Source organism: Thermobia domestica, chromosome 3 (assembly GCF_964235325.1).
Source record: "Thermobia domestica chromosome 3, izTheDome1.hap1.1, whole genome shotgun sequence".
Taxonomy (NCBI): domain Eukaryota; kingdom Metazoa; phylum Arthropoda; class Insecta; order Zygentoma; family Lepismatidae; genus Thermobia; species Thermobia domestica.
In genome coordinates this window covers 87057406-87081070 of record NC_137456.1, presented here as the reverse complement: position 1 = coordinate 87081070, position 23665 = coordinate 87057406, and the positions used below count along the sequence as shown (strand labels likewise).

The window sequence follows — 23665 nt, the reverse complement described above, 5'->3', positions numbered from 1 at the left end:
GGTTCAAAACGTTTTTCTTATTTTTGTATTGAGCGGTAAACCTGTCGGAAAATATAAAACCCTGTTTGGAAGTTTTTGAAAATTCGGATGTCAGAAATGATATGTCTTTTTTTGAAAGGTGTAAACAGCAACTGTATTGTGCTCCAGGCAATCGGAAACAACTACATATTTAACATGTTCAACTTCGTTTTCCTGTTTGAAATATGAAACAGAAGGATGAATTGTGACCTGTTAGCTTGTCCAGTGGTAGCTCTGTGCTTCATCTTGTAACGCTGTGCTATAATTTTCTGAAAAATCACTGATGACATCAAATTCTGATTCTTTAAGATTTTCTTTTGTGTAGCTAAGGAAGGTTCCCTGTTACTTGGCAATGATCTCATGCCTACCCGCTAAAGCTGCTTCAATTCGTTTGGTTTGTTTAGGCTTGACGTCCTTATGTAACAGCGAGGTTATGAAGGATTGGACATATTACTTAAAGTGGCATCTGAACCACTACTCGGTTTCCATCTGGGAGAAATTTTGTGGGCTCATCGGGACTCCTTAATTATAAGGGGAATATTAGATTCAGCTAACACAGATGATTCGACGTATGTGAAAACGTCACTATGAAATTCACATTGCATTTGTGATTACGATTTGTGGCATATCTGCATTGCTTTCTTACACCAATTGTTTTTTCTATAAGAAACACCTGGTTTAAACCAGCCAACCCTGCTGTTGTACCAGTGCTATATGTATATTTTTACAAACCATGTTTATTTACAGTAACATTTTTAATTGTGAAACTTGCAATAATATTATTTTAAAATTCAAAAGTATCAGCACTTTAACTTGCTTTAAGTTAGTTTTTAAAGCATGAGGTAATAAGTGTAGCCAGCAGATTACAAGTCGGTATGATATGTTTTAGACCCATTACTGTACTCTTCATGTTAGTGTTCAGATTTATTCCCACAAGTTAAATAAATCCATTCGTGTATTTTTCAGCTAGGTACAGGATATTAATGAAAACTATAGTTAGTTTTAATTTTTTTTTTAAACAACGGACCCATTATCATCCCAAATTCATATTTTGCCAGGTGCTTTACAACAATACTATCTATTCATGGAATCAATTTCAAAATTTTAGAATATATACTTTTTGAAAAATTTTGAAGTAAAATTCTGATTTTGATTTTGAAAATAAAAGTTTGTATTAGCCTATATGCCGTTGTATACCACAGGAAAGGACATGAAAAATGCTGTAAAATGATACCTCAACCAGCTCGCTAGCTCAATTAGGAGAGCTGCAATTCCAATTTCAAAATACATTGAACATGCTATTTTGGTCATTTTTTCCAAACTTTACATAGCCCTTCAATACCGTTCGATATATAAAGTTGAAATTTGGTGTTTTTCTTAGTCTATATGAATAGTACCCCTGTGCAAAATTTCATGACAATCTGAGGTGGTAAGGTAAATTTTGTTTTCAAATTGTGTTGATTAGACCTGGAATGGCTCAAGTACCAAGTGCTTTGGTGGAGAAATTAAATAATACCCCAGTGTTCTTTCAATTATTATTAATCAGCTACATAAGATAACAGTTGATGCTCTTAAAGAGTATGATATTGTCTTTCAAATACTTATTGAACTTATACGAATTTTCAATGGTTTTGTTTTCGCAAAGTTATGAAGGAGGAGAGAATTACAGTTTTTATGTAAATTTTGAAAGAAGGAACTTGAGAAAGTAAATAGATGAAATATAGAAAGGTAGGAAAACATTAAAAATAAAGTTAAACATACGCCGGCCTATGCTATCTTTACCTAGCAGACGTATTGTTTGGAATCGAAAATGTGACTTTCGAAATCTTGCTTAGCTTGACAGCGGAAGTGTACTTGGCTTATCCATTTACTACAGAAATTATTTTATTTTCTTGATGCATTACAGTAAAATGATCATGAAAATTCGTTAAAAAATTGAAGATTATCTCATGCATAGTAAGCATTTCCCTCAAGTGCAGGGGTAAAAGTGAAAATATATGTTACGGCGTCCCTCCAGTTCGTAAAAATTACAATGAGCAAAGATAGGCAGGGGTAAAGGCGTGACGTCATGCTGCTACCTACCGTCTCCCCACCTTTTCAGATCCGCTTACCCTTGCTCAAGTGCATGGAAGAGCTAAGCGGATTGTGAAAAATTCTATCCTAGGAAAGCTATTGCGTAAGAGGATAATGCAATATTTTTACTTTCCATTTGCTAGCTTTTTCTTGTACTTCAAAATGATGATCAATTTACAGTTTTTAGGAAATGAGTACTTGAAAAACATATTCATTTAACGTCCAACAGTTATGCCCTTGAACTTAATGAAATGAACGATTATGGAGGAACTGAGTGGAATGAGAATGTGTGAGGAAGCGAGTATAGCGAGAAAACTTACTAGCAGAATATTGTGCACATAAACTCATGTTGTCCCGGGATTGAATCAGGGATTTCTCACACAAGAGGCTAGTTCTCTACCACTAATTCACTGTGTACCCTACTACGGTTATTTGTAAAATTATATCCAGAAGGAAAGCGAAAATATCTTTGAAATAAAATCTTTCAGTTTAACGGTCTACGAGTATGCCCTTTAAGCAAAGGGAAACGGATGATTAAGGCAAGTAAATAATGGTTGGTTGAACGAGATTGTGGAAGAACACGATAGTACCCCAAGAAGACCCACGGATGCAGAAAAAAAGAGAGGGAGAGACCGATGTAGATTTACGTATTGCTTATGCTTACGTCAGTGTATGTTTTGGCCTTCCTTTAATCATAATTATAATAATAAACAGATAGCATGATTGCATTGTTCAACAACGTTGTATGTCAGGAATATATTATGTTTTTCCCATCAAATTTTGACGTGGTTATTGCTTGTACCTTTTCTTAAATTTATCTTTACGTCTGAATAATGTTTCGCAGTACATATGTGTTTATTTCAGTCAACATTTTCTCATTGGTACATCGTCAACTAATTGTACGAGGGTCACTAGAAAAGTTTTGAGACATGCAGCTCTGGGTACGCATACCTTTCTTTTAACTATTATAACTTTCCGAAGTATTCTCCCTGACATTCCACACAACGTCTCATCCTCTTAAACCACTCCTGAAAGCACTGGTGCCACTGAGTTTCAGAGACTGCACCTAAATGTTCTTTGTAGGAATAGGTTCAGGAGTGGTACACCGATATCTAAACACCCAAACAGGTGACTGGCGCTTTGTCTCTGTGTCAAACTGGTGCTTTATCTCTGAGTCAAACTGGAATATCCTGGTTTCCTCACATCACAGAGTCTTAAGCCTCCTTGAGTCCCCACTTTGAAGTTTCTGAAGCATGTCTTGGCACTATTCCAGTCAAGTTGTGTTGCACTCACTGAGATGAAACCTTTTTCACACGCAAATATTTATGCAAGATGTTTGAAACACACGGCGCACTAATCCCAGGGGTATACTCTGTTATTGTACGAGTATGTCACTCGCCAATCGTCTCTAATCATCTACTCCACAGCAATGTTTTCCTCTGTCACTACTGTTGATGGGCTTCCACTACGCCCCTCGCATTTGATGAGGTTCGGCCCCGTTTAAACTCTGAAAACCAACGGAACATTGTTGCACACGATGGTACACCTTCTCCAAAGGCTCGTGTCAACATTTCCAGCGACTCCAATTCATTTAAATCACACTTAAAATCGTACAGAATCATGGCCTGCAAATCTCTTCTTTCCAACTCAATAGCTGCGGTGCAAATGGTGACAACTCCGACTATTTTGATAATACCGCTCTCCACGTCATATGGCATGATGGTCAGTAGACTGGGCGAGTTCACTTACAGAGAAGAGGTGCTACTCATGCAAGTAAAATTTTGTTCCTACGGTGTCCCGTTTGGCTGTATTTAAAAGCTTTCCTAATCACTCTCGTATACTGAAATTAGAGTCAGGATTTGAAACTGAAACATTTTAAATTAAAATTTACATTAGCTTCAAACACATTGTACGCACTAATTTGTTTAAAAGAGCCAGTATTGTTACCTCTGGGGCGCGCTGTGGAGTCTTATTATGATGTAATATTCACAAACGTCTCTGTTTACTTTTTCGAGCAGGCCTTTCCTCGCCACTCATTTCAAGTAGTCCGGAGAAAAGGTTTACTGGGGAAAGCAAATAGTGAGGTTTGTGAAATATTGCAGCAAAATAAAACTCCACGTCGCACTACAAAAGTAATAATATTTGCTCTTTTATGTGAAAATTAACGTTTGTTTTTGTAAACTGGACTACACCAATTGATCATTCAGTTTTATCCATCAGGATGTAGGAGGGAAAATATTTATAATGTACAGTCAAGAGATTTCCTGAATGAATATTTTCTTTGTTTATTCCTTTTAGATATACGATGCATTACATAAGCGCTTTGAGCCTCCGTATCCAGAAGTTCCCGATGTGCCACATGCACCCTCTGTGTTGGACTACCGAGTGATTGTGGATGAAAAACGTATAGGTTTTCGTGTAATAAGAAAGAAGAACAACGAAACTTTGTAAGTAAATTTGTTAATGTTCCTTGGATTTTATTATTTTTACATTGTTTTGGTCTGATCTAGCAACTGTTGCTTAGAATAACTAATGTATTTGAAATATGCAATGTACGGATGATTGCGCCATGAGTACAGACGAAACTTTTTCGTTAATGCGATATGTGCGAAACGTTAAAAAAATGCGTTTATGTTTCAGGAACTTTTCGTTCCAGAGTCAGAAATCACGTTGAAATTTTGCGGCGCCAAGGTAAGCCTTGAAATCAGGCCTTGAAATCATTACAATTGACGTTGGCCGAATGATTAAATCATTACAGACAGTAAATTATCAAATATTTCTACTTTTAAATAACAGTGGTCAGTGCTAACAGTAGGTGACAGTTAATGATGAGAAGTGGTGGCTTGGAAAAATTGAAGACATAAGAGAAGTAACCAATGATATTTTGGTGCATTTCTTTCACCCTTCTGAAACAAGAATTGCCTTTCAACTTTCCAAAAATGATACTGCTTGGTACGAGAGAGGGCAGGAGGGGACAATTGTCCGCCCCCAGAGCTTGAGGAATACATATACTTTAATCGATTGTCCACTAAGATACTAGTACAAAACGTGAAAGTCTTATGTCGGTGGTGCTTTTGCCCCCCGCAATCGAAGTCTGATATGACGCCTCTGCTGCTTGGGTGTCTACAAAGGAAATAGTACGAAAAGTGACTCCATTGAAACTCTGAACAATATCTGGAATGCACACAACATAACTGATAAACTGTGCAATGAAACATCGTGTTTGTTTAACTCTCTAATGAAAACTACAGCTGGCAGGAAGTTAAAGTTTTAAATACATAGAGAAACATTATTGTGTGTATACTGTACGCAAGTGTAGTACAGTAAAATGTATCGGTAAGTTTAAAGAATTAGAAATCTCACCTATTGTTAGCCCTGCCCATTGTTATTTAAAAGTAGAAATATTCGATCATTTATTGTTAGTAATGATTTAAATATCAGTCGACCAATGTCAATTGTAATCATTTCAAGCCCTAGTTTGCTACCTTGGCACTGCACGAGCGTGTAGAAGGGTTGCATTTTTACTGAAATTTATTGCTCTATTACTCTAAATATAGTTGAGTCTCAGTCATATTTTTTTTGTGAGGTATTTCTATTTATATAAAGAACCTTATGTAAAATTTTCAGTTGTTTTCATACAGTCCCTTTTTAGATATTGACCTGAGAAAATTGAAGTTAAAAGGTTTTTGGCCATTTTGAGAAAGCTCTAGGGAAAAAAAAAAAAAATGGAGTGCATTCTTGGGGCTAAAACTTATACTACAGGTAGTTATATAAATATTCAACACAGAAATAGTATATCATTAGTGAGTCTTCTTTCCTTCACAAAACTAATGGTCTTCAAAATTAACGATTGATACACTTTTTCGAGTTTTTACAATAAAGAGTTTGACTGACTTTCTTGAATAAAAGAGAAAAAATAAACTAATGTATACCTGAAGTTCATTTCATGCTGAACACACTGGGTTTTGAATTATTCTGATATCTTTAAAAATAGCTTGGTAATTAAACTTTCCGGAAACCACGTTTTTTATTAAAATTTGCCCAACTTCCATTTTAAAAATGGATGCCAGAAAAAATCTGGCATATGATTTTTTTTTCAAGCATTGTTTTGTGACTACCTACCCATAGGGAACTCATGATAAAAAAAATCAGGAAAATAAAAAAAAAAGTGTTTGCAACATTGCCTGGGTGATTTGAAATGGATTGACCCATATATATAATATATGTATATACTTATCTTACATTTTACGAAGAAGAAGAAGAAAGTACAATCCAATAAAGTTTATATAGTTCTGCATATTTGCTTTTGTAATAAAGTTTCGTCGGCATTGCCTATCTTTCTTTTCGTCCCCCCCCCCCCGTACTTACCAATCTGTCCTTCGACAAAGAATAAGAAATTTGTTATCAAATATTGTAAGAAAGAAACTCATATTCTGATGTAATTTTACAGGTTCAACTCTCAAGATATTGGTGGTTTTATCTTCGCTGATCAGTTCCTTCAGCTGTCAGCTCTTCTTCCTTCCAGTTACATTTATGGGCTTGGAGAACATAGATCCACTCTTCTACTAAACACTGAATGGGAAAAATATACTTTATTTAACCATGATTCTCCTCCGAAAGAAAGGGTTAGTATATTAGAGTAATATACAATATAAGGATTTTACTTATGCTCGATACCAAAGCATAATCATAGTGACAAAGAAATTCTTAGCTTGAGAAAATATTATAGCAAGTTCTACAGAAGAACCTATATTCAGAAGTTTTTGTTTCCATATTGTGGTTTGAAACATACGTTTAACTAGCTTGGTCGAGAAAAGGCAAGGTTTCTCAGTACAGTCTTGTATATTTGGTACATTTTGCATAAGTTTTTTGCCATCGAAAATGCAATGACAAACAGGTTTAGTAAGATTCATATTCAAGACTCATTTAAAAAAATAAAAAAAAAGAAAGAAAGGAAGAAAAAAATAACTATCCTGAAAGCATCTAGAATTGTTCAACTGTAAACGTTTCGACAAAAGATTATATCCAAGTCAGAAGGTAAAAAGATTCTTTAGATACAGTTCCTATTTTGCCATTTTTTCTCCCGATTAATTATGCTTAACTAGTAAAGTGAAATAGAACACGGGTGAAACAAGTGAGACTTCGAAATTAATGTTTCTTTAATTATTGTCAGTCGGTTACATTAGATATAGATTGGTGTTCATGGAGATAAATTTATAGGTACAAGGGAAATTTTATGAAGGATTATTAAAATTAAAATAGCTACGATATTTAGAAGATGATAACAGAATGTAGTTCCATAGAGAAAGTTAGTTTTTTGAAAGAGGCGAAACGTTCACAGTTGAGTAGTTCGAAGTGCTTTTGGGGTAAGTACTACTTTAATGAATAAGAGGTAGTACGAGGCGTGTGTCAAAAGTAAGGGCTATTTTTTTTTACATGGAACTAGCAACACTAACGAAGCTGCGCGTGCGGAGAAGCATGCTGTAGTATTTCGTGCCTACAACAGAGGTATCAGAGTGGAGTTACGTATATGCGAGTAGTAGTAAATTGAAATAACTCGCAACTGAGACGTATAGTCTGTAATCCAATTTCTCAACACAAGAGGATAGAATGCAAATGATATCACAGCAGATGTGTGCGTGTATTCTGTATTGTCTTATCTGCGACATGTCATCGAAAACTGGCGAAGAGAAGTGTTTTGGTCTGGAATTGTTTTAATTCATGACACCATGTGCCCATGTTGTTGGAACAAAATAAAAATTCCGACGGGAACTTCATAATAACCCCCTCATACAACCCTGACTTTGCCTCTAGTGATCTTTTTTGTTTGTTTGTTTGTTTTGTCCGTTCACTTGAAACAATGTCTGGTTTCACAACGTTTTAATAGCAGTAAAGTTCAAGGTATAAAGGTCGATTGGCCTAAATCTCGTACAGATTTCTACAATAAGCTTGGGCCAGCCTATCAGAAATGCTTGGAGCTCCATGGTGACTATGTAGAGAGAAAAAAAAAGTATGTACTTGTATAGAATCATGAATAACGTTTTTCTCCTTCTATTGTCTTCTTTGCAATAACCAAACGGCCTGTCTTTTGACGTGCATCTTATAAAATTGCATAATTTTGTAGCAAAATCGGTGAAAACATATAACCTTTTTAAATGTGTACATATTACCAAGGATGAAAGTTAAGGAGTAGATAGCACAGATAGCTAACGGCTATTTAGACAGTACTGAGCATGCTTTAAGTATTTAATAAAATTGTCATACAGATGGCATTAGTCGTAAGAATTCGTAGAGTAATGAGTCATTATGTGTCAGTTGTTTTGGGGCAAACGTGAAAAAGGGCCGCGGTGGCTCAGTGGTAGAGCGTTCACCTCTGGTGCTTGGGGTCCCGGGTTCGATCCTAGCCCCCGCCATGTGAACTTTGTGGTGGACAAACACCATGTGCATGGGTTTTCTCGGGGTTCTCCCGTTTCCTCCCACTTTCTTCATTCCACCATTTCATGCATTACTCATCATCACCGTCTCCTTTAGCCTAACCGGCATAACCGTGGGACGTAAAACTCAAAAATTTCATTTCATTTCATTTTTGCAAACGTGAAAAATACCTTCATTTATTTGTTTCACATTGCAAATCAGATACTTGGATATGGGAACTGCAGTTTAACAAAATGTGATGGAGGAGTACAGTAATTATACGTAATTCAGATCTAGTGCGCAGAGAAATCATCATTGTTTGAAACACTTGCCAGCAAATAGTAGCTGGATATTAGATTAGTGAAATTTCGGATTTATTTGGCCATCCATTTAGAAACATTTGTTGATAGCTAAATGTTTTTAATCAGTCAACTCGGTTGCCTCTATTTCTTTCGTGCTTTTTTTCTTTTGATGTTTCGCCGATACATACGACCTTTCAATACTATAATGATGTCTCGATTGAAGAGCATAAAAAAGTGAGACTTGAAAGCAATTGTAAGCGATTTATTTACATAATCAAGTCCGTGTGTGGATGACATTAATATGTAAACTATTTATTGGTTTACAAATGGCTCTCGGATCGAGCTCTTGTCTTGGCATTGGCTATACGATACATTCATATACTGATGATTCCAGGTTTGTTCCAACACTAGGGCATCTGATAAACTATTAAATAAGAAACACTGCTTTAATGTAAAGTTCTTACCCTATATAGAAACCTTAATCCTTGTAAGAGGTGTCGGATCTATTATCAACGTATACGTGTATGCCTTATTGGAATATAAGGATATCCTCAATAATGAGAAATAAAATTACTTGATTGCTACACATGTAATGGACTAAATCCATGTTGATATGAGTTAAATGACATTTAGGTGTTTTTACCCTTGGTTACTTTAATTTCTTTTTTCTCATACTGTCGTAATTTTATACTTGTCCTTTCTTTCTGCTTTAGGTGAAATGTAGAAGGGATGACGAATATTTCTGTTCATGTTGCTTCAAAAATATCGTGATTGGTACTTCGTTAAATTCGCGTCCGATATTAAATGTAATTCCTGTCATTTTTGCACTAAGCAAAATTGTCCGATGCGCGACTCGTATTCGGACACTGGAGATTAAGACTCTTAAGTAATTATATTTCTGCAGATGTGACTCTTCTGCTGAATTTGCGTATTCCATGGCGTAAAATACCTTAGTTTAATATAACATTTTATAGGCAATATAGTGTCCCTTATTCTTATATACAGAATCGATGGAACAGCTTGAGAGTCCGCGAATGCCGAAACACTATCTGTCCTCTCGCTACGCAATCTTAGAGAAAAGACAGTGAAAACAAAAAAGTTTATTGTATTTCAGTCACACAAAATTAAAATTCTCATGTATCGAAGTAAGTGTATCCACCCTACTTCAATAAAATAATTACCAAGTGATTAAATGTACCTATGCAAAGCATATGTAAATGAATAGAATATTAACTTGTACCTATCATTTAAATTTGGCGGGTGAAGTCCTAATGCACAGTTGCACTCGGAGATAATTGCACATGGTTACTAAAAATATGAATTAGTTTTCATGTCATATTCCTGGGGAATGATGAACAACAAATAAGAGACGGCGGCTTAATGTCCGAATCAGAGCCGCAACGTAAAATAAATAAAAAAAAAAAAAATAAATAAATAAATAAAAAAAAACGAACAGGTTTTGTTGAGAATGGTGCTTGGAAAGAAAAATTAACTTACAACAATAGATTCACTTAATAATTTAAAGTTTTTTATATTTTGTGTAATACGCAATTATGTATTCATGTACTTTGCGTGTTTTTATTTTTAGAATCCTTACAATGTCAATATCTTATACGATCCCGGTATCTTGATCAGAATGGAGGTCACCTTTTGAGTAGTAAATTGAGTGTATGTTCATATGTTACTTCATCAATATCTTCATCACAAATATTTGACTTACTCATTCGAGAAGTCGTTCACAAAGAACCTCATTCATTCGAAAATTACATTGGTAGACTCATTAAGAATGATACCTAGGGGTAGTTCTATCGTAATTTGGAAATTGAGAATGTATATCCCATTTCCAAATGTAGTTTGAAATATATAACATAATTGTTCATATACAATTACTTCTCATATCATGACATTTTTATTATTACAAAACTATTATTATTCTCAAATTCTCTTCCTTGTGTTTCGTTATTGATGTCACGAACATCATTACATAGGTACACTTAATGTTAGCATAGACTCGAAGGGAAGTCTGATGTACCTTGAACCAGAATGAACAGTCCGTTGTCGGTTCATATGGGAAGCAGGGGTACTGACGCATGCTTATCAACTCAGTTGATCACATATTAAAGTACTTCTGCTATTTAGTGGCGACCGATAAAACTAGTTTGAACTCATTAATTACGGATTTTTCATTAGTAGTAGATGTTACCAGCCCATGTTCTTGGCTGCACTAGCGAAGGAATGTATGCTTTCGCCATATTGACTGAATTAAACGTTTATTAGTTACAGTAATAAGTTAGGCATATTTTTGCACCACTTCGAAAGTGAATAAAATGACATTCTCAATTACCTTAATGCATAGTGGTACGAGCAAATTAATAAAATGGGGTGCAAAATGTGTGATATTTGTTGTATTGTATCATTAGATGTATATAGTGCTTGGAATGGGTTATTAATGAAAAAATTTAAATGCAGTCTTTCAGTTTAACGTCTCACGTTTTTGCCCTGTGGGTTAGGGGAGACGAATGATTAAGGTAAGTGAGTGATGATGGAATAATTGGTGGAATAAAAATGTGGAAACAAATGGGAGTACAGTCAAAAAAAAAAAAAAAAAAAACTCAGATACGATGTCCACCACAGGGTTAGTAGTGATGATGGCCAAAGAATATTATCACTATTATACACATACCGTGTAGTAGGATAGGAAGGAGTGTTCGAAGTTTGAGTTGTGGTTTTGAGATTAGACATGTCGTTATTGTGAACTATTAGAAAGGAATGTTAATATGTAGAAATTGGATCTAGGTTACTGCTGAGTGATTAATTGGTGTCTATATTGTAATGTGATAGCGAACGGCGTATGAATTGTTTGAAGTACTAATGTGCTTGGTTGAAAGTATTGATCAGTTCTATTGATCATATGTTTTGTAGTGGCATAGACTTGGTATATGACAGTTGTTAAAGCACATTACAAAGTACGTTGCGGTGAATCGCAATAAAGAAGTACTGACGTGATTAATTGTATAATCACATCAAAATCATCAGTAATAGCCTTCTTTTCAAAATCATCAGTAATATATATTTTTATTTATTTATTTATTTATTAATATCTCCTCATATGGTTGTTTTTAATGTTTGTATTGATGTTTTTAGGTAAACCTGTATGGAAGCCATCCATTTTATTTACTGATGGAGAAATCTGGTGATAGCCATGGAGTATTTTTTCTGAATAGCAATGCAATGGGTACGTATTATGTTTATGTAATAGATTTTCTTTTCTTCGTTACTTGCCGGTATATGAAGCGCATGCTATTTTCTGTATTTTAAGAAAAAAAAATATTTTCAAAATATATTTTTTTTTTTTTTTTTTTAAAGAAATAATACAAAGTTGTATTTTAGGAAGAAACATATGCAGAGAAACATGGTTAATCAAATCTAGAATCGCTTCGCGCGTCTGAGAATGTCTATAGCACATGTGCGTTCAGATAAAAGCACCAAGTGTACAGGCGTATAAAGCGATTGTATCCAAATTACAGTACTGAGTTACAAGACAGTAGGGGTAGTTGCCTTCTCCTAGGACAGTTTTTATATTTTGCTTTATAGACGTGGGTATATGTGTGTGTAAGACTAAAGCAAAATCTTGTTTCTGATATCTTGACATTTCAGCTTCATACTGTAAAAGTTACAAGGGAATTGGGCAGGGTTGGCTGGTTTAAACCAACGTGGTTTAAACCAGCTGTTTTTTTTTAACAACTGGTTTAAAAAAAAAAATTAAAAAAAACGAAAAATGCTTTAAATCGTGTAAACTTCATGGTGACGTTTCCACATATCAAACCATCCGCATTACATTTATCTACTTTTCACCTTTTAATCAAGGGGTCCCGTGTTTAATTCTCGGTCGAACCACAACCCATCTTTCAAGTGTAAACCAAGTAGCGATTCGAGGTGTCCCTCTAACCGGTCTTCTCCGTGATAACCTTGGTATTTCATAAGGATATTAAGCCTAAACATACGAAACGAAACCAAAATATATAGTTCTACTTGAGTGAATACCTGTTGTTTTATAAAGAAACCAAGGTTGCTTAAATATATTGATAGAAATTGCCAAATTTATTAACTGCCTACTTAGCTTCCAACATCATCTTGGATTTGACTTGGTTTTAATTTTATTGAATGATATCTACATACCAAATATGTAATTTAATACCTCAGTTTTAGCGTAGTGATTATGGTACGTTGACCTTAAAATTTTACATACAAATACATTTAAAGTAATAACAGGATTTTTCCAATAGCTAAGGCGGGAGTTTCCCGATTTATATATAATTCTGTATAATGTTTTTACTTATACACAATAACACACTGAGCAAGGCTATGTGATAATATTGTAAAAAAACAGTATCGCGTAAAAATTTCAACACACTAACTGTGTCTTCATCAGACTTCAACTCCTTCTGGCCACTTGGGAGTTGCTCATCATTTATATACTCTCCGGAGATCAACTTTTAATTAGGCTCCGCACCTTCATTAAAAAGTAACACTTGTGTGGCTTTCACTTTCACTTTTTAGCTGCACACGTGTCCAGTTAAACGTTTACTTTTTTCGTTGGATACATTCTGTCCTCTAATTATCCTTATTTTCCTTATTAATTTTGCCTCTTTCTTTCTTCTTCCTTTTCATTTCTTCTTCTTTAAGCAGGATCTTCTCCCACTCTTTATTTATCGAGAATCCTGCATTCCAATTCATCACCTTATCTCCTGCCTTCATAATCTCCCTGGCTTCCTTCCATTTTCTCACCAAAGTTCTGTTCTCTACCCCTATGACCTCTGCTCCTTCCCACCCTATCCTATGGTTTGTCTCTTTGTGATTGCTTGTATATCGCATTGTCCGTTTTAAATCTTACATCATCCTGGTGCTGTTTAATCCTTTGTTGCATTTTCTTTTTGCTTCTCCTATGTAAATTTTGTTACACTCCGCGCATCCTACTCTATATATTACTCCCTTTTGATCTTTGTCCGCTACTGCTTTTCTCTTGGTTCTTCTTACTAGTTCAATTATTCTGCTTCCTCCTCTCCTGTACGTCCTAATTCCTGCTTTCCGAAGCATTCTCTTTATCTTCTCTGTTTCTTTGCCTAGGCTTTCTATTCCAAACCATTTTTTGTTCTTGTCTTCTTCCTCTTTCTTTCTCTCTCTTGCTATGTTTCTTGTGATCTTATCCTCTTCGTTGTATCCATTTCTCCTTAGCTGTGTCCAGAACTTCTTTAAATCTGTTTTCCTCTGTTCTTCATTTGTGTTTAGGTCTCCTATTCTTTCTTCCATGCTTTTTATGAAATTCTTCTTTGTACCCTCATCCACGTCACTTCGTTTGTGGCAATACACTCCCGCTGCACACTCTTTTTGGTACCAGGATGTAATAAACTCTCCCCCTTCCGACTTCTTAATTTTCATATCTAAATAGTTTTATCTCCTTGTCTACTTCTATTTTATTTTCTAGTCTAATCCCTTTCTTTCATCTTCCACGTCCCTTATGAATTTCTCCAGCTGCCTTTTCGTTCCCTTCCATATTCCTAAACAGTCGTCCACATAACGGCAAAAAAGAAGCAGTCTTTCTCCTCCTCTTTCTATCGTCTCTTTCTCTCATAGATTCATTATTATATCTGAGAGTACTGGACTCAAACAAGATCCTATATTAAGTCCTTCCTTCATTTTAACAATCCTGTCTCTGATTATGCAGTATCCATTCTTCCACAATGCCAATGGTAGACCAGATTGCAGGACCACTAGATGGAGAAAGCTACTCAAGAAAATGGAGAAGGAATTAATTTGGAACGAGATAAGAAGGAAGAAGAGGGAAGTAAACGAGATAAAGGAAAGAAATAAGAGCAAAAGAGAAGAAATAGAAGAAAGTCTGAGCATTTTTACAAGAGAATTCACAATGAAGGACATGAAAGTGGACAATTTCAGAAGAAAAGAAGAAGAGAGATTAAGAGAGAAAGGTAAAAGAATAGGCTGGAAACAAGAAGAGACAATAGACGAGATAAGAGTAGTAATCATAGGAGATATTGAGATTACTGAGGAAGAGAAGCAGTTTTTAAGTCTAGGATATAAATTTAGAATAACAAAAGAGGAGGTAGATAAGGAAGAAGCGGTTTATGGAATAGAGGAAGCACTTCAGGAAATAGAAGATGAAGAAGATAGGAACAGAATTCGGAGGAAGCTAGTAAATATAGTAAATAACAAATCAAGAAGCCAAAGAGGCAATCTGACTGACAAAGAGAAAATGGGAATGAAAGGATAAGAACGAGAAAGGACATAGTAGTGGAACAGGCAAAGGGGGAGCTATAGTTGTGATGGATAAAGTATGGTATGAAGAAAAACTTGGAGATCTGAAAGACGAGACATATGAAGATGTGGCGGAAAAAGGAAAAGAAGAAGAGATAAAGAAAAATATTATAGAGAACTGCAAAAAGAAAGGGTTCAAGAGCTTAGTGAGAGAAGAAGGAAAGCTACCTAGGATGAAAGGATTTCCAAAAATCCACAAAGAAGTAGTGAAGTTGAGGCCGTTGCTTAACTGCAGGAACAATATGTTAGAACTGTTGGAGAAAAAGCTTAAGAGGATAGCCGAGGCAGTGAGAGAAGGACAAGAAAGTATGAGAGTAGAAAATACGCAAGAGGTTAAGAGGATGATAGATAAATTAGGAAGAAGAAATGAGAGCACAGTGCTATTTAGTCTGGATGTCAAGAGTATGTTCCCGAGCCTTAAGAGAGAAGAAATATTGAGAATAATAGAAGAGGAAATGAGTGAAAAGAGAATAGAAAATTGGGACAGTAAGAAGGTAAGAAAAGGATTGGAGGCATTGCGGGAGAATGGATACTGCATAATCAGAGACAAGATTGTTAAAATGAAGGAAGGACTTAATATAGGATCTTGTTTGAGTCCAGTACTCTCAGATATAATAATGAATCGATGGGAGAAGGAGACGATAGAAAGAGGAGGAGAAATACTGCTTCTTTTTTGCCGTTATGTGGACGACTGTTTAGGAATATGGAAGGGAACGAAAAGGCAGCTGGAGAAATTCATAAGGGACGTGGAAGATGAAAGAAAGGGATTAGACTAGAAAATGAAATAGAAGTAGACAAGGAGATAAAACTATTTAGATATGAAAATTAAAGAAGTTGGAAGGGGGAGAGTTTATTACATCCTGGTACCAAAAAGAGTGTGCAGCGGGAGTGTATTGCCACAAACGAAGTGACGTGGATGAGGGTACAAAGAAGAATTTCATAAAAAGCATGGAAGAAAGAATAGGAGACCTAAAAACAAATGAAGAACAGAGGAAAACAGATTTAAAGAAGTTCTGGACACAGCTAAGGAGAAATGGATACAACGAAGAGGATAAGATCACAAGAAACATAGCAAGAGAGAGAAAGAAAGAGGAAGAAGACAAGAACAAAAAATGGTTTGGAATAGAAAGCCTAGGCAAAGAAACAGAGAAGATAAAGAGAATGCTTCGGAAAGCAGGAATTAGAACGTACAGGAGAGGAGGAAGCAGAATAATTGAACTAGTAAGAAGAACCAAGAGAAAAGCAGTAGCGGACAAAGATCAAAAGGGAGTAATATATAGAGTAGGATGCACGGAGTGTAATAAAATTTACATAGGAGAAGCAAAAAGAAAATGCAACAAAGGATTAAACAGCACCAGGATGATGTAAGATTGAAAATGGACAACAATGCGATATACAAGCAATCACAAAGAGACAAACCATAGGATAGGGTGGGAAGGAGCAGAGGTCATAGAGGTAGAGAACAGAACTTTGGTGAGAAAATGGAAGGAAGCCAGGGAGATTATGAAGGCAGGAGACAAGGTGATGAATTGGAATGCAGGATTCTCGATAAATAAAGAGTGGGAGAAGATCCTGCTTAAAGAAGAAGAAATGAAAAGGAAGAAGAAAGAAAGAGGAAAACTTAATAAGGAAAATAAGGATAATTAGAGGACAGAATGTATCCAACGAAAAAAGTAAACGTTTAACTGGACACGTGTGCAGCTAAAAAATGAAAGTGAAAGCCACACAAGTGTTACTTTTTAATGAAGGGGCGGAGCGTAATTAAAAGTTGATCTCCGGAGAGTATATACATGATGACCAACTCCCAAGCAGCCAGAAGGAGTGGAAGTCTGATGAAGACACAGTTAGTATGTTGAAACTGTTACGTGATACTGTTTTTTTACAATATTATCACATAGCCTTGATCAGTGTGTTATTGTGTATTAGTACAAAATGAAACAAGGCCTGATAGAATAGTTATGTTTTTACTTGTGTAACTGTTTATCTTTTTGTCCTTCCGAAATAACTGTTGATAATTATATTAACAAGTAGGCCTATGTAAAGATCAGTACAACGTATTTTTATCAGAAGTCCTTCGTGAGTGAGTCGGCAATCGCATTTGTGGCCAATTAGTCCCGGTTTCGTGTACAAATGGACAATTTCTCTTGGATGTAAGCCGAGAAGCGGTTTGGATTCCGCTTTAAGCTTACGTGACCTCTTCCAGCATAACCTTGTTGTTGCATAATAACACCAAGGGGAAACAAACTAATTTCTGTCCATATTTAATATAAATACATAGAGTAAATTATTTAAACCAAAAAAACAGTGTTTTTTCAATAAAAAAACATGGTTTTAGCCAACCCTGGAATTGGGGAATTGTACCAATAAGAAGAATACTACAGCAGTTTTGGCTGGGATGTAATTTTGTCGTTTGGAGCATACCTAGTATGTACAAGGGACAGTGATTGTTGTAGCTACGTTTAATGATAGTCGATTGCTTTCAGCGACTAATTTTTCTTTCTCTTTATATATATATATATATATATATATACACACAAAACTATAAAAATACTAACCACGGATCATAACCAACTCTTTCTAGCATTTTTGCTCCTTAACAAAGACACAATATACATTTAAAAACAGATATTTACAGTTTTATCAGATCATTTGTTGAAAGGACATGCAATGAATATGGAAGTAGGCATCTTGGTTTCAGAACTAGATATATTCTTAAGATCATTACTACAAATAGTATTCATTCTGTTCAAAGTATTGTCCCTTCATACATCAAGCGGCATGTTCCTTGGTACGACTTTCGCTTAAATCGTAAACAAAATCCAATCCTAGAAAAGAAGTGTATAATAAGTAGTAAATTAAAATTATATACGTGTAGAAATAATAGATAGACGTCTTAAATATACTGCAGTATTTACTTGTCGCCAACATTTACATGCGCCAAGGAAAATAGTTCCAAATGTTAAAACTAAATTTATTTTATGGCCTTCTCGCTAACTTGTATCGTTGCCATATGCAGTTATTCATGGATGCAGACCGCTCTTGGAAAAATGATTTCACTTGAAGGAAGAGAGAAGTGCCTCCGAAATTTAGAGGACTGTGGGTGCCATGTCGCGTGGTATATCCCTGGAATGAGAACTTTCACTACATAGTTGGAGAAATGGTGGTGAACACCGTAAGGAAACAGGAAGACATCAAAACAATACAGAATCGGAAATACCTATTGAAATTGAAATAGTCAAAATATCTGTATGTGGTGTGTAAGAGAAGCATTTTTGGACATACGAGGGAACCTATCCAAGTGTAACTCTGACTTCGAGTCGAGACTATGGCCGTTGGATACCTTGTCCCAAAAGAACATAACACGAAATGGGATACATCCTCGATCTCAACCGTTGCGGAGGTATAAGCGTGAAAATTTAGAAATTGAGCTCCATACTATACATTACAAAGTCAGATTCCGGGTCAGATTTTTCGGAAACGGTCGAGTGAGGAAACTCAGCGAATATATATCAAATTAGTGCGGGGAGCCCAGCACCTTTTGAATGAAACATTTGTGTCGCCGGGGCACTCGCAGGGTCCCAGGCGGGTTCCAACTCAAAATTTGCAAATTGAACCGGGGGTCAAGTAGCATATTTTATGAAAGCTATTGTTAAATAAAAGAAGATAGAACAAATCTTAACTCTCTACGATAACCGTGTGCAAACGGGCAACTGGTGAAAATGTGAATACAACCTAGATCAGAAAATCTATGGCCACTCTTCTAAATCCGTTAAGTTGCGAAAATAACAAAACAGAAAAACACGTTTAAAAGTAAAATGTGTTGAAGTATAGCAAATTGCTCTTTCACAGAGTCGAACAACGGACCTTATCCAAGTATAAGTGTGACTTCGAATGACCAATGGATCATAGAATGACCATGGTCATTGCATTTCGTGTCCTAGACGAGAAAGGATACATTGTCAGTCGCAACCGTCGTAGAGGGTGAGAAGTTCTAAAGACAACGGGTCTGTTTTCATTGAATTTTACGATATTTGTTTTCATTTTGTCTAGCGGAATTTACATATATATATATATATATATATATATATATATATATATATATATATATATTGAAGTAACATTCTGTATATATACCAACACGTATATGCGAAGTTGTATTTTCTTTGGATATAGTTTTGTTTATATTTCATCCACACATTCTTCCAATAAATTGCGTATTGCTGCAAATCAATATCGTATTGTCACAGAGTATTTTGTGTGCCACTGGTACGTTCACTATGATTTGGCTCGTCTCCCACCCCACTTGGTTATCGTTTTCTTTTCCGAGTTTACAATTATCAAACTGATTTCCAAATTTATATTTTAACGAAATATTATTCTTGACCATTCCCTTAGCCCTAGAAAAGCACCCTCCGATATATTTTATTTCTGCACCATTATTCCAACTCCACTCCTCTCCAAGTTGCCTCACAGTTTCAAGGTCACTCCTTTTCGTCTTCACCATCATGTTTCTCGTTCAGCAAATCCCCCGATAGAAATTTCACGGTGCAATCTGCAAATTTGGGATCCCGATTCGCGAAACATATACCGTTGCCTTTTGACCTTCTCACCCTCCACGACGGTTGAAATTGACAATGTATCCTTTCTCTTCTAGGACACGAAATCCAATGGTCATGGTCATTCTATGGTCCATTGGTCATTCGAAGTCACACTTATACTTGGATAAGGTCCGTTGTTCGACTCTGTGAAAGAGCAATTTGCTATACTTTAATACCTTGCACTTTTAACCTTGTTTTTCTGTTTTGTTATTGTCACAACTTGATGGATTTAGAAGAATGGCCATAGATTTTCTGATCTAGGTTGTATTCACATTTTCACCAGTTGCCCGTTTGCACAATTATCGTAGAGAGTTAAGATTTGTTCTATCTTCTTTTATTTAACAATAGCTTTCATACAATATGCTACTTGACCCCCGGTTCAATTTGCAAATTTTGAGTTGGAACCCGCCTGGGACCCTGCGAGTGCCCCGGCGACACAATTTTTTCATTCAAAAGGTGCTGGGCTCCCCACATTAATTTGATATGTATTCGCTGAGTTTCCTCACCCGACCGTTTCCGAAAAATCTGACCCGAAATTTGACTTCGTAATTTATAATATGGAGCTCAATTTCTATTTTCACGCTTATATCTCTGCAATGGTTGAGATCGAGGATGTATCCCATTTCGTGTTATGTTCTTTTGGGACAAGGTATCCAACGGCCATAATCTCGACTCGAAGTCAGAGTTACACTTGGATAGGTTCCCTCGTTAGTCTCAAAAGGGAAAAAAGCGCGTCTTATACACCGGTAAATATAGTAAAAGGAATTCATTAGATGTGAATCTTGTACATATAATGTAAGCTACTGGTTATTTTTTATTATTATTAGTGGCAGCTACTATGCTACAGTACGATCTGCCAGTTACAGGAACTCTAGCACCTTCCATACTATTATCTCAAGATTACTAGTATGTTTAACTCTAAAATGCGTGGCATAGGTCAAAGTGACGAAATTTCAAATAAGCGTTTTAACACCATTTTTTTCCCCCCGCAAAATATTTGTTCTCACTGAGAGTATCTACATTTTCCTTTCTTAAATGTGTTCGTTTTATTATTTTTATTAGGTCAAAACCGAGAACACTAATTAAATACAGTCATGAAATACCTGTACATCTAAAATTTAAATAACCAGGATGTAAATGATAGTGATAACCTCCTTTAGGGAGGGAGGGGGAGGAGGAGGAAAAAAAAAAGAAGTCTTTCGTCTATTTGCGCAGTAGTTTCATCTTCGGAACGATGATTTCGTTTGCTTTCTGGCAACTGTGTACTAGTCCGACTCTGAATTTACAACTTTGATCATTTAAAATTTTTATTTTATTTATTTATTTTTAATAAAACTTTTCACCTTGTATGTAATGTAAGATACTGAATTTACACTATAGATAATTATAAACAAGAATTAAAAAATGAACTGCTCAAAATAACTATATACAAGCATTATGTAAGTGGAAACCCCACAATCTCCTTTACTGGGAAAAAGCGAACATGCTTTAAATTCCGAAGAGGATAAATTACGGCGCAAATATGTGAATAATCTTTCATTTATATAAATGATAGTGAAAACATCAATGTATTTTGAATATTCAGTTTAATTAATCATACATATATCAAAGAATCAGGGTTCCCACCGACTTGGAGGACTTGGAAAATTTAGGAAATTTCATGAAAAGCTGAAGGGACATGGAAAAATCAGTGAATTTTGAGTACAGATTTTTTAATTCTCAGAACCGATTTCTCTTTTTGCCTTATCCGGTTGAGTCCAGGCAATTTACAGTCGGACCTGGGCAAAATTGCAATAGAAGCTTTTTAAACAGTTTTGATTCAGGAATCATTACTTAATAATATATTCAAAATCCGACAAGATCGGACCACGGGAACACCCCCAAAAGCGGTTTCCAAAATGGCGGACCATGGTAAAAAAAAAAAAAAAAAAAAAACTACTATCTTGCTATTTTTTTCTGTATTTCGGGTTTCTCATCCGATTTTGACGATTTTTGTTTTAAATTAAATGTTTTCCTACTATTTTTATTATTATTATTTATTATTATAAGCATTGGTATACAGTTTCTTATGAAAAACGAAGTTTAACTTCAAAAATCTCCTTAAGTAAATGTCTGTATGTCGGGTCTCTGCAATCGGATTTACATGCAACATTTTTTTAAAAATAAAAGCTATATATAATTGCTTTTTTTTTTTTTTTTTTTTTTTTTTAAATAATAACACTTATCAAGGTACCTTGTTGATTTGCTTCACAGTCTTGGTTATTATTCATCATATTCCGAAGTAATTAGATTTGAAAGAAATGCTGCAGTACCAGGTAGCCATGTCTCGTTGAATCCTGCCAACAACACTGCAGTTGTTTTTGCAGCTGATTATGTTAACGACAATGTTTGTACTTTGGATGAGGAGAACACCTTTCATGGTATGGGTATGATTGCAGCTACAATTTCAAAGAACAAGATCCGTCCAGGATTGACATTAACAATGTTGTAACTGTTGACACTGTGGAATACAGATGTTCAAGAAGCATGTACAGGGAGATTTCATTCAGCAAACTTGCAATATTGCCCACTTCCTCTATAAGTGCGTTAAATCTTCTGTGGCAAATCTGTGCAGCCGAATGATCAGGTCCAAGTTGGTCAGGAGCTATGCAAACAATTCATTCTGGAGCAAATGTTCCACATCGTAGTGTGGCATCAATCACATTTCTTTCTATCATTGATATGGCACCTAGTGACATGACATGTATACTCCCAACATTGCAATACCTGAACAACTTAGCACATAATCAAGATATCCCCTGTATCATTACTTGTGATCAGCCTTTATTTTGGAAAGCTTCCCAAATTATCCATGAGCAGCGAGATCTCCAAGATATTGTTTTAATAACGGGAACATTTCACACTCTGATCAACCTTTTGGGTTCAATTGGCACATCGATGAATGGTTCAGGACTATCTGAAGTACTTCAAGAAATCTATGGACCAAATGCTGTGCTACTATGATGTCTGGAAAAGCTGTTTCTAGAGCAATACGATGCCATAAGATAGTAGATGCAGCTCTTAGTACCTTATTAGTTTCAGACGTTTTCCCTCGCAATGAAGATGAATCTCCTCATCATCTAGTTAAAGAAGCTTGAAACTTACTTGCTAACTTCATAAATGGCAAACAATATGTTGAGGATGTGGAGCTGTTTCGCGCATTATCTCAAATTAGTACTGCTTTGGAGGAGAAGAAAACTCACCTTTAATCTTTTTCAAGAAAAAGTAAACTTTGGCTAAAGTATGTATAATTGATCAATGTTGCACGTAACTTATTAACAACAGATAGGACTGGGTCATGGGATTTACATTTACAATCTATGATAGAGATTCTCCCAATAGTTGCAGCAGCTGGACATCACAATTACCTTGTGTTATTATATCTGTACTTGCAGAAAATGTTGTTTGAAATTTGAAAATCCAGTTGTTCACAAAATGTTTCTGGAAGGCAAGTTTGTGATAAGAAGTGATAGGGTATGGGCTCGATTAGGTTCAGACCTGGTAATAGAGCAAGTATTAATGCGTTCTCTAAAAGATAGAGGAGGTCTGACACGAGGAAGTGGATTTACAAAGATTTAAAGAGCAACATAGCTACTTTCTGTGCTGTGTGTTCTACTTATAACTTGGCAATGCAGCAATACACTAAAATTTTGTAAGAAAACAGTGAACAACACAAAGAAATGAGGGAAAGCAGACCAACTAAGGACAGTAATGATATTTAAAAAAAGTTATTGAACGATTAGAATCAAAATTTCCCCATTTAATTCTGGCCCAGATCTTTGCAACATTGTCACAGGTGTAATAGCTGATCCTGGAGTAAATGTTGATTGGTACACACATTGCTCAAAAAATGATGGTTAATTATGTATTCAAATATTCTGGGAAAGG

General features: G+C 35.5%; 1 protein-coding gene across 1 annotated transcript in view; it reads left to right on the top strand.

The window, feature by feature from the left end:
- The window catches only part of LOC145680578 (lysosomal alpha-glucosidase-like), an 86007-nt gene that overhangs the window by 5544 nt on the left and 56798 nt on the right, over positions 1–23665 (top strand). Inside the window, exons 2-4 of the mRNA XM_081751223.1 lie at positions 4390–4538; positions 6542–6716; positions 11952–12042. Of these exons, the coding sequence (XP_081607349.1) occupies positions 4390–4538; positions 6542–6716; positions 11952–12042 (415 nt within the window). The remainder of the gene's footprint in view (positions 1–4389; positions 4539–6541; positions 6717–11951; positions 12043–23665) is intronic.